The sequence below is a fragment of the Trichechus manatus genome, unplaced genomic scaffold, assembly GCF_000243295.1.
Source record: "Trichechus manatus latirostris isolate Lorelei unplaced genomic scaffold, TriManLat1.0 scaffold00113, whole genome shotgun sequence".
NCBI classification, from domain to species: Eukaryota; Metazoa; Chordata; class Mammalia; order Sirenia; family Trichechidae; genus Trichechus; species Trichechus manatus.
Genome location: NW_004444049.1, coordinates 9029447 through 9042795, shown reverse-complemented (window position 1 = coordinate 9042795; position 13349 = coordinate 9029447). Strand labels below are relative to the sequence as shown.

The window sequence follows — 13349 nt, the reverse complement described above, 5'->3', positions numbered from 1 at the left end:
GTGACATTGGTTGTCAGCCTCAACGAGTCAACACTCTCCCCTTCTCGACCTTGGCTTCCTCATTTCCATTCGTCCAGCTTTCCTGTCCCCTCCTGCCTTCCAGTCCTTGCCCCTGGGCTCGTGTGCCCATTTAGTCTGGTACACATGGTTGAGCTATGTGTATTATTGTTTGTTTTATGGGCCTGTCTAATCTTTGGTTGATCCATAGAGTTTTCAATGGCTGAGTTTTTGGAAGTAGGTGGCCAGACCTTTCTTGCGAGTCACCTCTAGGTGAACTGGAACCTCCAACCTTTCAGCTAGCAGCTGAGCACATTAACCATTAACCACTTGCACCATCCAGGGATTCCTCTTGTCTCGTGGAATCATAATTTTATGCTTAAATAGCCAAGAAAGTTCTCACAGTAGTGTGTTCGGCTGTTCAGCTATCTCTTGCCAACTGTACCATGAGCTCTCAGAGAGCGGGAACTGCTTTATCTTAACAGCTTTATTGAGACACAGTTTACACACCACACAATTCACCACTTAAAGAGTCCAAATCAATGGCACGTAGTCTAGTCACAGATTTGTGCAGCCATCACCACAATCAATTTTAGAACATCTTTATCACCCCAAAAGAAACCCCACACTCCTTACCCATCAAACCCCAACCTCCCACTCCCTCCAGCCCCAGCCAACCACTGATCTACTTTCTGTATAGATTTGCCTCTTCTGGACATTTCAGATAAACGTTGCTTTCAGTGTCTGGTGTCTTTCAATTCACGTAACGTTTTCAAAGTTTATCCATGTTGTAGTAGGTATCCGTGCTTCGTTCCTTTTTATGGCCAAATTATATTCTGTTGTATGGCTGTACCCCGTTTTATTTATCCATTCATCAGTTGATGGGCATTTGGGTTGTTTCCACTTTTTGACTATTGTGAATAGTGCTGCAGTGAACATTCATGTACAAGCTTTTGCATGGATATATTTTCATGTCTCTTGGGTATATGCATAGGAGTGGAATTGCAGGGTCACACAGGAGGGACCACTTCTTGCTGTCCTGAAACCTCTTTTTCTTGTACGACCCCCCACACAAGAGATGTGCAGTGGGTGAGTGGGTGTGGAAGGGACTGGCGGGGATTGGACCACCCCCACACTTGCTGATGTGCTCCCATGTGGTCCAACACCAGCACTTCTCAGCTACCATCACCATTTTACCATTGAGGAAACAGGCCTAGAGGGATGGAGTGACTTGAATCCATCCTGTAGTCCTGGCCATAGGGGCTGGCCAGCTGCTCTAGACTCTGGTGTTAGGGCCACATTCTGACTTTTTGGGGCCTGGGGCACTCTACCTCATGGAGAAGTCGTCCCTGAGTGTTGGAGATGCTGGGAACTGGTCCTGAGGCAGTGGCTCACCACAGCGGGGCTCAGGTCCCTGGTAGAATGCACTGCTCACCTCCTGTCCCCTCCTCCCACAGGGCGCCTCAGCCAATTGGTGGAACCATCGCCACTTTCAGCATCATGCCAAGCCCAACATCTTCCACAAGGACCCGGATGTGAACATGCTGCACGTGTTTGTCCTGGGCGAGTGGCAGCCCATTGAGGTAGGAGGAGCCATGTGGATATGGAAAGTGTTTGGCCCGCGTGGGGAGCGGGGAAGGGATCTCCTAGGGTGGATATTTCACCAGATGCGTCAATATCTGATGCTTCCCAGAAACCTTTCCTACGCACGCTGAATAATTCAAGCTGGAATTTATATGGAATGGCCTCACGCATAAATAATGGATGCACCTGCTTATCAGAGTGCTAGGTGCTTCCCTTCCTCCCATGGGCCGGGAGGGAGCAGCTCCTGGCTTGTTTCTTCCCAGCCATTGGTTGTTAGCTGCTATTGAATTGGTCCCTGTCTCATAGCAACTCTGTGCACAATGGGGTAAAACACTGCCTGGTCCTGGACCATCCCCATGATTGGTTGTAGATCAAACTGTTGTGATCCACAGAGTTTTCACTGGCTGATTTTCAGAAGTAGGTTGCCAGGCCTTTCTTCCTCATCTGTCTTAGTCTGGAAGCGCCACTGAAACCTGTTCAGTATCATAGCAACACCCAAGCCGCTACTGACAAACAGGTGGTGGTTGCACATGAGGTGCCTTGACCAGGAATCAAACCTGGGTCTCCCGCATGGAAGGTGAGAATTCTACCAGTGAGCCACCAATGTCCTCTGTTTCTTCCCAGAGGAGAGGGAAATCTGGCTCCAGTTTAGCAGGAAGGGAAGATTCTAGGACACAGGCTTGGTCCCCAACAGGCCAGCTCACATTAAGGAAGCCTTACTTGGAGAATCATAGTGCTCCACAGGGGGGAATCCTAGGGGTAGCCTAGTCCAACCCACTTTACAAATAGATGAGAAAGCAAGTCTCAGTGAAAGACGAGGATCCCACCATAGCCGTTGAGTCAATTCTGACTCATAGCGACCTTATAGGACAGAGTAGAACTGCCCCATAAGGTTTCCAAGACTTACGTAATCTTTACAGAAGCAGACTGTCCCATCTTTCTCCCTCAGAGCGGCTGGTGGGTTCGAACCGCCAAGCTGTCGGTTAGCAGCCAAGTGCTTAACCACTGTGCCACCAGGGCTACTTAGATGAGGGTGGGACCTCATAATTTAGTGGCCAGTCTAGGATGCAGCCCCAGATCTTCTGCCGGCTAGGCATCACCTCCACTCTACCATCCCGCTTTATTGTCATATTAGTTTATTTTTTATCACAAGCATAGAGCATGCTTGTTACAAACATTTAAATAATACAGAAATGTATAAAATAAGAAAGTGAGTCTATTGTCTCCACCACCCTCTCTTTGACTCATGTTCACGGCCCTGAGGGTAACCACCGTTCACTACATGCTAGTCATCCTTCCGGAGTCCCTGGTGGAGCAAACGGTTAACATGCTCAACTGCTAACCAAAAGGTTGGAGGTTTGATCCCACCAGAGGTGCCTTGGAAGAAAGGCCTGGCAATCTACTTCCAAAAAATCAGAGCCGAAAACCCTATGGAGCACAGTTGTACTCTTAAACACATGGGAGTGCTGTAAGCTGGACTCAACTCGATGGTAGCTGGTTTATATATCCTTCCAGATGTTTTTTATGCATATATAAACATGTATATATGTGTTTTTTAAAATAAAAATAAAAAAAGGTTGTAATTCTATTCTGCAACTCATCACCCCGCCAGATATGGACCCCTTCCCACGAGATCACAAGTATATCAGCATCATCCTTCCTTCTTGCTGGCTGTACAGTATCCCGTTGTACTTATAAGATACAATACAGAACAAGAACAGTGCGCAATGCACACTATTTTATAAAACAGGCAAATTTGATGGTGCTAATTCTTAGGTTTCCTTTTTTAAAAAATTTATTTATTTTTGTTGTTGTTGAAAATAGACACACAGCAGAACATATGCCAATTCAGTAATTTCTACACGTACCATTCAGTAGCATTGATTACATCCTTCAAGTTGTGCAGCCATTCTCGCCTTCCTTTTCCAAATTGTTCCTCCCCCATTAACATAAATTCACTGCCCCCTAAGCTTCCTATCTAACTTTTTGAGTTAGTGTTGTCAATTTGAGCCCGTATAGATAGTTCTTTAAAAGAACATAATGCTCAAGGTAGACCTTCTTTACTAATTAAGCTAAACTATTAATTGGTCTCTGTTCACCTGGAAGGAGCTCTGGTGGCTCAGTCCTTAAGAGCTCGGCTGCTAACCAAAAGGTTGGCAGTTCGAATCCACCAACCGCTCCTTGGAAACTGTCTTGGTTATCTAGTGCTGCTATAACAGAAATACCAAAAGTGGATGGCTTTAACAAAGAGAAATTTATTTTCTCACAGTCTAGTAGGCTAGAAGTTCAAATTGAGGGTGTCAGCTCCAGGGGAAAGCTTTCTCTCTCTGGACTAGGAGCTTCTCTGTGCAGGAATCCTGGGTCCAAAGGACATGCTGTACTCCCAGTGCTGCTTTCTTGGTGGTGCGAGGTCCCCCCGTCTCTCTGCTTGTCTCTCTGCTCACTTCTTTGTTTTATATCTCAAAAGAGATTGGCTTAAGACACAATCCAATCTTGTAGATTGAGTCCTGCCTCATTAACATAAGTGCCACCTATCCTACCTCGTTAACATCATAGAGATAGGATTTACAACATATAGGAAAATCACATCAGATGACAAAATGGTAGACAATCACACAATACTGGGAATCATGGCCCACCCAAATTGATACACATATTTTTGGAGGACACAATTCAATCCATGACAGAAACCCTATGAGACAGTTCTACTCTATCCTGTAGGGTTGCTGTGAGTCGGAATCTACTCAATGGCAACAGGTTTGTTTTTTTTATTCACCTGGAAGTAGCCCTGGTGGTGCAGTGGTTAAGTTCAGGCTGCTACCTAAAAGGTAGGCAATTTGAACCTACCAGTTCACTCTTTGCAGGAGAAAGATGTGGCAGTCTGCTCTTGTAAAGATTTAGAGCCTTCGAAACCCTATGGGGCAGTTCTACTCTGTCCAACAGGGTCGCTATGAGTCGGAATCAACTCAGCACCAGTGGGTTTGGTTTTTTTTTTTTTGCCTGGAACAACAGAGGAAGGAGAGTCAGGAACAGGAGGAGGAAATGGAATGTCTAACTAATTGCGTCCGTGAGCAAGTATCTCCTTTGCCACGAGACCAGAAATGGATGGTGCCTGGCTACCATTACTGAACATTTTGATCAAAGATTCTATAGCAGAATCCTGATCAAAAGGGGGAAAATACGGAACAGCATTTGAAATTTTCATGGAATCCAGACTTTCTGGAGCCATTGAGGCTGGAAGAACCCCAAAACTATAGCCCTGAGAAAATCTTTAAAACTTAGGTTTCCTTTCAATAAAAGCACCCCAAAGCATTTAAAGAATTCTCTCAATTAACACATTTTTTAAGGCAGAGCCTGTATATGAGAAGGACTGGTAGGGTTCAGTTTATCAAAAAGAAAAAAGAAATTGACATATGCTTTGCTTTTTGGAAATACATTGATTATGTAAACCAAAGTTTAGAAGATCCTTGTTGTTACGTAAATCTTAAGAATCACAGTGCTGCAGAGTTGGGGCCAGTAAGCATTTGCCAAACAAGGAAAGAGCAGCCTCTTGAACACAATAGTATTCCCAGCTATGCTGGCATCTTAACTATATTGGAACAGGGAGAGCAGAGAGCCTGTTCCCTCAATTCTGGTTTGTACCCTCTCTCTCCCATCTCATTTCCACCAAGAGAATATCTGAGCAGAAACATGACTGTTCTGTGATTTAGCCAATTTAGATGAAATGAGCCAAAATTCAGTACTTTGGAAGCATTGAGCCTTTTTGGCTGGGCAGGAATTTTATTTTCTGCCAAAATACATGCTTCTGTGTTTCTTCTAGGAAACAGTTTACTGGCTTTGATTAGAGATATATAGACAGAACTGATTGACTTATTGCATTCTGATAAACGAGGACAAAGACTTCCCTTTATCGTTGAGGGCTTCGTGTTGGGGAGTTGTTGGGCATCCTGACAGACGTTCTCTGTGTCTCTAACCACAAAACAGACTCACCAGCTATGCTGGCAAGAAGGCTTCTTTTCCTCTTTCTGTGCAGTGGCCAGTGAAACCTCTTCCAACGTCCCCTCGCTGTAGATGCCCGGCTTTGGGGCTGGGGTGGTGAAGTGGGAGGTTGTGGGGATCTAGTGATTCCATTGCCAATAGCAATGGAAAGACCATGAAATCCTCCTTTCTCACACAGTCATGAGGGAAAAGTGTTGATGGTTTCCTGGGCTCCTGGTTGAACCAGGCCCTGGTACCCACCGGACCATGGTGCTCTGGAAGGGGCTCTGGTCTCTTGGCTGAGGTAATGATGGGTCTGAGAACACGTCTTCCATGCTGGGCCTGCCCACCACACCAGAATCATCTCCCTGACCCCAGACAGCCAGGCCTTGGGGTCTGGAGCCACCATCCCAGCACTTGAGGCAAGGATGTCAGCTCTTCTTTACGGGATGGGTAAATAAACTGGTCCAGCCAGCCAGTGCCAGGGGCAGCCCAGCACGGAGTTACCAAAACGGGGATCTTGACAGAAAAACTCTTTTTATGATGATTCTCCTGGCTTTTGGCCTTGTTTATGATTTCCAAAAGAGCCCTAGTGACACAGCGGTTAAGTGCTTGGCTTCTAACTGAAGGTTGGTGCTTTGAACCCACCAGTGGCTCTGAGGGATAAAGACCTGGCGATCTGCTCCTGCAAAGATTATAGCCTAGAAAACCCAATGGGGCAGTTCTGCTTCGTCACACGGGGTCGCTATGAGTTGAAATCAACTCCACAGCACCCAACAACAAGAGTAACTTCCAGGAGGATTTTTTGTTTTAATGTAGCATAATGTGTGCATTCCCCTCCCTAGAGATTTATTTCTTTTAAGCCCAGAAAATTCTTGATTCATATTATTTTTAGGATTTTTTTCTTTTTTAATTTTCGTAAAATACATATCCCCAAACCATGGCTGTTTCAACTAGTCTTAAGTGCACCATTAGTGACATTAACCACACTCACTAGGCTGTGCAGTCCTCACCACTATTTCCAAAAATAAATTTTTACCACCCTATATATTTTCAGTTTTTTATGGTTTCATTTTTTAATGTATAACTTTTTTTCTAAGTGAGTTTTTGTTGGTTGAGTTTTGGGGAGTGCATCGGCAGGCCTTTCTTCCTGGTCCATCATAGTCTGGAAGCTCTGCTGAAACCTGTTCAGCATCATAGCAACAAGACGCAAGCCCCCACTGGTGGCTGCGCATGAGGTGCATTGGCCGGGAATCGAACTCTGGCCTCCCGCATGGAAGGCGAGAATTCTACCACTGAGCCACCACTGGCCCCCGTGTCCAACTCGTATCCACTGCTGTCTCTTTATAATTCTAGTGTTTTTCAGTTGGGTTTTATTCGTTTGGTTTTCGAGTTTCCTGAGTAGATAGTCATATCTTTGAAAATAATAAAAATTTAGTCTCTCCCTTCCCTTTCTAATAGTCCCATTCTCTTCTTTCCAGTATGATTTTTATGACATTGACTGGAATTTCCCGAGTGGAGTTCAGTGTCGGTGATGTTGACGGCCATCTTGTTTTGCTCGTCCTTTTTTATTTTTGCTTTATCGTTGAGGGGAATGGAAAGGCACTGTACATGGGCTCTCAGAAGCCGGAAGTGCCCCCACCTCCCTGCTTGTGTTCCTTCTCTTCCTCCCATCTGGGACGCTCTCTCCACCCCGCACCTGTCTGCAGCCGTCTCTCCAGGCCTCCTGCTTCAGGCCGACCTAGGAATAGGCAAAAGCGACCCTTCCCCCTCATGCGGAACAGACTGCGCGCTGGGATCCCTCCCTTCTGCTCCTGCCTGGGGTTGCCAGGTCGCCATTGCTCTCTGTGTGAGTTTGCAGGTTCCCAGAGGAAGGGACTTGGCTGTGTGACAAGCCCCCTCCCCCAACCCTGGACAGACAAGGAAGGCCCTTGTCATTCCTCAGACATTTTGTTCCAGAGCTGAAAAGTCCCCTCCTCCAGCCCCTGACACCCCCTCAGCCCATCATCCAAGCCTGGCCATGTGGTCGGTGGAGAAGCTGACCATAGGAGGGTCAGCCTGCCTCTGGGAAGCCAGGCTACTGGGACAGTGAGCTCCCCTCCTCCCTCTGTCCCTGGCCTGAGTCCCCTACTATCAGCGTTGACTTGGGCACACACTGTCTCTGCTCAAGGCGAGCCCTGTGTGTGCCACCATCTCCTACTTGGAGTCTGGCCACAGCAAGCCTGCAGCCCACTTTCGTGAAGTGTTCTCTGTTTCCCTGCCTCTCCTCCCCCAGGGCCCTAAAAACCAGTTGCCATCAAGTCAACTCTGACTCGTGGTGACCCCATGTGGGTCACAGTAGAACTGTGCTCCATAGGGTTTTCAATGCCTGCTTTTTTTTGGAAGTAGATTCCAGACGTTTCTTCTGAGGCATCTCTGGGTGGACTCGAACCTCCAACCTTTCTTAGCAGCCAAACATCTTAACTGTTCCCACCACCCAGGGACCCCGACCTGTTATCATTGAGTCAGTTCCGACTCATGTGACCCCAGGTGTGTCAGACTAGAACTGTACTTTGCAGGGTTTTCAATGGATAGCTGGTTTTTCGGAAGTAGATTGCTAGGCCTTTCTTCCAAGGCACTTCTGGGTGGACTCAAACCACCAACTTTTTGAGCTGAATGCTTAACCATTTGTGTCGCACAGGGACCCCATGGCCCTGGCTCCTGGGATTTCTTCTCTGTGTGACAAGGATTCCCCTGGAGGAGTGTAGACCTATAGGGTCTTCCATTTCCTGCCTCCAGGCCCTGCGGTCCCCAGTTGGGGGGAAGGCTGGCTCTGAGTGAGTGCAAGGGCCAGCACTGTCCAAGTGTGACATAACTTAATACTTGTCCAACCCGCGAGGAAGGAGTGATCACCCCATTTCATAGATGGAACAGCTGAGGTTGACAGCAATGAAGTAACTCACTCAAGGTAACAGCTAGAAAAAAAGGCAGTGCCACCATCAAACCCAGGCTGTCTGGTTCCAAAGCAAGGACTTCTGTGTCCTGCAGGACCTTGCCAGGGCCACCACCTGCACAGCAGTCGGGAAATGTGTTTGTTGATGATAACTTGGCTCATGCCCCTAGCTTGGAACGTTCTAAAATACTTCTCCCTGTTCCATCCCTCCTCCTTATACAGCTTGTTGGGCGCCATTGAGTTGATTTTCAACTCAGCGACTCCATGTACAGAGTAGAAGTGCCCCATAGGGTTTTGTAGGCTGTAAGCTTTATGGCAGCAGATCGCAAGGTCTTTCTCCTACAGAGCGGCTGCGTGGGTTTGAGCCACCAACCTTTCGGTTAGCAGCTGAGGGCTTAACCATTGCACCACCAGGGCTTCTTCCTATACAGCTAGGTATTGGCAAAGAGCCAGAGTGTGAAAAACAAGTCAGAAGGTCAGGCATGTGGCAGGGCTTGGCCTCACCTAGTCCGCGCTTTGCATTCCTGTTTGTGGGGAGGAGTCCTGTGAGTCAGCCCTGCCCTGACAGAAAACCTTTTAGTTTCCCTCAACTGAGGTCATTGAGATGGGAGGCGCTTCGTTTACTGGAATGGGCGAGCGGTGGTGTGGCATGTCGAGCGTGGTGTGGCATGTCGCCATGCACATGCACACACGTGTCACTCTGATGACTATCTCGAATCGCAGTAGTTACAAAGTGCTGTTGTGTCTGCCTCACTGGCTGGTCCTTCAACAGCCCCGTGCCGTACACGTCACACCTCCGTTTTACAGACAAGGAGCCGAAGCTCGGGGAGCTGAAGCCATCTGCTCAGATCACAAATCCGTTTCCGGATCCTGAGCCTCTGTCCCTAAGACTGGGAATCAGCAGAGCTCGGCCCCGATGCAGAGGCCTGTCGCTGACGAGAGCCAAGAACCCCTGTCGGCTGTCGTAGGTCAGTCTGGGGGTCAAAGGGGAGCCCATGGGAGCCAGCAGTGCCCCTCAGCCAGGGGCATCTCAGAGGAGCTTCAGCCCTATAATCTCTGTCGTCCCCCAAAGACCGCCATAAATCCGTGAAAGCAGTGTCTTGCTGAGCAAACGTAGCTTCAGATGAACTCCCCAGGTCCCTCTGCACACACCTGCTTGGCCAACCCCGGTCCCTCTGTGGGGACCCTCTGGTCTCTGCTGACCTGCCTGGGCTGCCCTTTGAGCTCACTCCCCACATGGAGCTGGACCCGACAGAGAGGACCGCCCAGTGGGGCAGAAATGTGGTGGAAGGGCCTCTTGCCTGTACCCTGTCTTCTGGAAGGAGGTTAGAGCAGGACCAGGAGGCCTGTTTTGTGGACCACGGGCTCCCTGGAACCCCAGGCCACTGCAGTCACCCCAAGCTGGCCATTTCAGGGGCGCACCCCCATGCCTAGGAGCCCTGGTGGCATAATGATTGGGTGCTCGGTTGCTAACTGAAAGCTTGGCATTCAAACCTGCCCAGCTACCCCATAGGAGAAACCCCTGGCACTCTGCTCCCGTAAAGATTACAGCCTAGAAAACACTGTAGGGCAGTTCTACTCTGTCACATGGGGTCGCTATGAGTCGAAAAGCAACTCAGCACACCTAACGACAACCCCCATTGCCAAGCCCTCCTGACCACCCCCCACCCCCCCCCCCCCCGGAAATCGTCAAAGGCACCCTCTGAGTCAACCCTGGCTCAGACCTCTCCAAGGCCAGCCTCAGCCCTGGCCTTGGTGACAGTCTTCGTGCAAATGACATGCTTTCTGGGCATGAGCGAGGAACCCTGGCAAAGCACAGGAGACCACTTGGAACAAAGCTACCACTTCTGGGGGTGCCTTGGCCAGGTGTGCTGTGAACATGCTCTTGGTGCCGACAGGCAAGTCCTGGGGACACACTGGACTCTGTTCCGACTCAGGGCCTCTCCCCTCGGGGAGCCCGAGGCCCCCTGTGATTCTGAGGATCCACTCCCTCTCTGCTCTCACCTGGAGAAAGGGGGAGTGGCCTTGACCACAGCCAAGGTTTCCTGCATTGTAACGGGCTTTGGTCTCCTGACCACAAAGCAGGACGAGAACCCCTGGGGAGGGCGGCTCATGCCCCTGGATACGGGAGGGGCGGGTGGGGACAGCGTCTCAGGGGTCAGCAGTTGGCAGCCGCACCCATGTTCTCTCCGGCTCCTCCTCACATCCAGTGATTTGGGACCAAAGCAGGCCCTGAGGGGCTCAGAGACTTGCTCCGGCATCGGCACTGGTGAGAAGCGGGATCGAGTTAAACAAATCTGCTGGTGCCATGCCCGGGCCTCCCCATGTGGCCCCAGCATCGCAGGTCACAGTCTCTGAGGATCAGAGTGGCCTGGTCCCCTGTGACTAGCCCATGAATTAAAGGCCACATCTGGCTCATCTTCCAAGTGGCCTGAGCAGCTTTGTACAATGAGCATCCCCAAGCCTCTGCCCGGCCCTCCTCAGTTGGAGTCTCTGGGTGGCAGGCTGCCCAGGGTGCAGGCTCAATGGGGAGAGGACTGGTGCCCCTGGAGGAGACTCGGACGCCAGGCGTGGCCTGCGGAAGCCACGCTGTGTCCTCCTGAGTGTGAAGCCTCCACCTAGGGAGGTGTGATTAGTGCGTGGGGAGGCAGGTGCTCCCAGCCTGATGACTGTCAGCAGTTCCCCAGGCCCTTACTCAGCTTCTCCTGGCCAAGGCGGACTCAACAGGGAGACCCGGGAGCTTGGCTCATTCCTCAAGGGGTGGAGACCACCCCGGAGCCCCCTCATGTGCCTGCCCCTGTGTGAGCCGTTCCGTTGTGTATTCACTCAACAAACACACACTTGTTTAGTGCCTGTCACAAGGCCTCTGAGTTGGCTTCTGGTGTTTGGATCCCAACCTAGCTTTGGGCAGTGACTGACTCTGAACCTCAGCCCCCAAAGCGCCTGCCTTGAGGGGTCGTGGAGGGCTGAATGAGTCGAGGGGTGGACAGGATGCAGTGTGGGGCTGGGCGCTCAGCTAAGGCTAAAGAAATATCATGGGCTGTTAGCTGGAGCGGCCCAGAGCCCAGAGGGGCCCCAGGCTTGGCAGGACCAGGGTGCAGGTTGACAGGAAGGGACAGAGGCTGCCCTGAGGTGGGGCAAGGGTGTGGAGGCTGGGACTAGAGGGTGCCGGGAGCTCACAGTCTCTCCTCTCTCCTCAGTACGGCAAGAAGAAGCTGAAATACCTGCCCTACAACCACCAGCACGAGTACTTCTTCCTGAGTGAGTGCTGCGTCCCCCGGACCCCAGGCCTTTCTCTCACCCAGAGTGCCCATCCACCGCTCCCACTGACACACAGCTAACTTTGTCCAAAAGTGAGGCCCCCCGAGGAGGGTGTCCCCACACCGTAAACCTTAGGCTGGCCGCTTGTTAGAGAAGGAGGGGCCGCAGCAGCCAGCCTGGCCTAACCCTTCTAGCCTCATTTTACAGGTGGGGACACTGAGGCTCAGAGAGTCTGAAACGCTTACTCCAGGTCACCCATTCAGTGATCCTCGGGCTGCAGGGTGTGGGTGTTGATTGCGTACCATCCAGTGATGGGAAAGGCTCCCAGCTCCCATCCTGGGACCCCAGGGTCCCTGGCCACCCCTGCCCATGAGGTGCAGAGCAAGACACCCGCTCAGCATTCTGATCCTCCAGCTCTGAGTGGGCGGGAGGGACACCTCTAATGTCTCTGCCCTCTCTGCAGTTGGACCGCCGCTGCTCATCCCCATGTATTTCCAGTATCAGATCATCATGACCATGATTGTTCGCAAAGACTGGGTGGTGAGTGGAGGGCAGGTCTGGCTCGGGGGTGGGAGGAGGGGGCTGGGATGAATGGATACCAGGGCCCTGCACCATGTCCCTGTGCCTCTGTGTGTGGCCTGGGGGACACAGGTATCTCCTCCCCAGGGGTAGCTGCCTCGTCACACCCAGGAAGGGACTTTCTCTGAGGCTGCCAGGATCCAGGGAGGCTACAGCAGGCCAGTCCTAAAGAACATCCCCCCAACACACACTGGTGCCCCCTGGAGCAGCCACTGCCTTTGTAGAGCCCCCAGAGAAAATTCCAGAAGGCAATGTGTAATGCCATCATCTTCCCGTTTTCCCTGTGCGGCCCCCGAGACCCTGTGCAGCAGGCTCCACTATGCTGTGGTTGGGAAATGGGGAGCAGCCAGGCATTAGCTGAGAAGACAGGCTCAGAGGAGCCTCCTGGTTCTGCTTCCAGGGAGAGAAAGGGACCCCGGAGCAGGCTGCTCGGTGTGGGGCACACAGTGTGTCCTTGGGTTTATGTACGTGCAGGCATGATTTCCCGTAAGAGGATAACGCGCCCCTGATTGAATAAGCTAACTGTCCCGGGCACAGGCAGAGCCTAGTTTTGCAGAGTGGGGTTCACTGTGACGGGGACACAGGAGGGGACAGATGAGTGACAGTCACTTACTAGATGTAGCAGTTCTCGCTGGCCTTTTATTATTATTTTTTAACCCAGTTTAACACCTGAGGATGTTGAGGCTCTGAAAGTTTCAGACTTGCCCACGGTCTTAGTCTTTTAGTGCTGCTACTACAGAAATACCACAAGTGGGTGGCTTTGATGAACAGAAATTTATTTTCTCACAGTTTTGTTTTTGTTGGTGTTAGGTGCTGTTGAGTCGGTTCCAACTCATAGTGACCCTACGTTCAACAAAATGAAACACTACCCAGTCCTCCACCATCCTCGCAATTGTTTCTGTATTTGAGGCCATTTGTTGCAGCCACTGTGTCAATCCATCTTGTTGAGGGTCTTCCTGTTTTTCGCTGACCCTCTCATTTACTAAGCATGATGTCCTTCTCCAGGGACTGATCCCTC

The 13349-nt window shown here is 50.6% G+C and overlaps 1 protein-coding gene across 3 annotated transcripts in view; it reads left to right on the top strand.

Moving 5' to 3' along the window:
* FADS2 (fatty acid desaturase 2) overlaps positions 1 to 13349 on the top strand; it is a 61891-nt gene that overhangs the window by 35463 nt on the left and 13079 nt on the right. For all 3 annotated transcript variants that reach the window (XM_004383858.3, XM_023738264.1, XM_023738263.1), the window contains exons 5-7: positions 1455 to 1580; positions 11692 to 11752; positions 12216 to 12292. In XM_004383858.3, coding sequence (XP_004383915.1) covers positions 1455 to 1580; positions 11692 to 11752; positions 12216 to 12292 — 264 coding nt within the window. The remainder of the gene's footprint in view (positions 1 to 1454; positions 1581 to 11691; positions 11753 to 12215; positions 12293 to 13349) is intronic.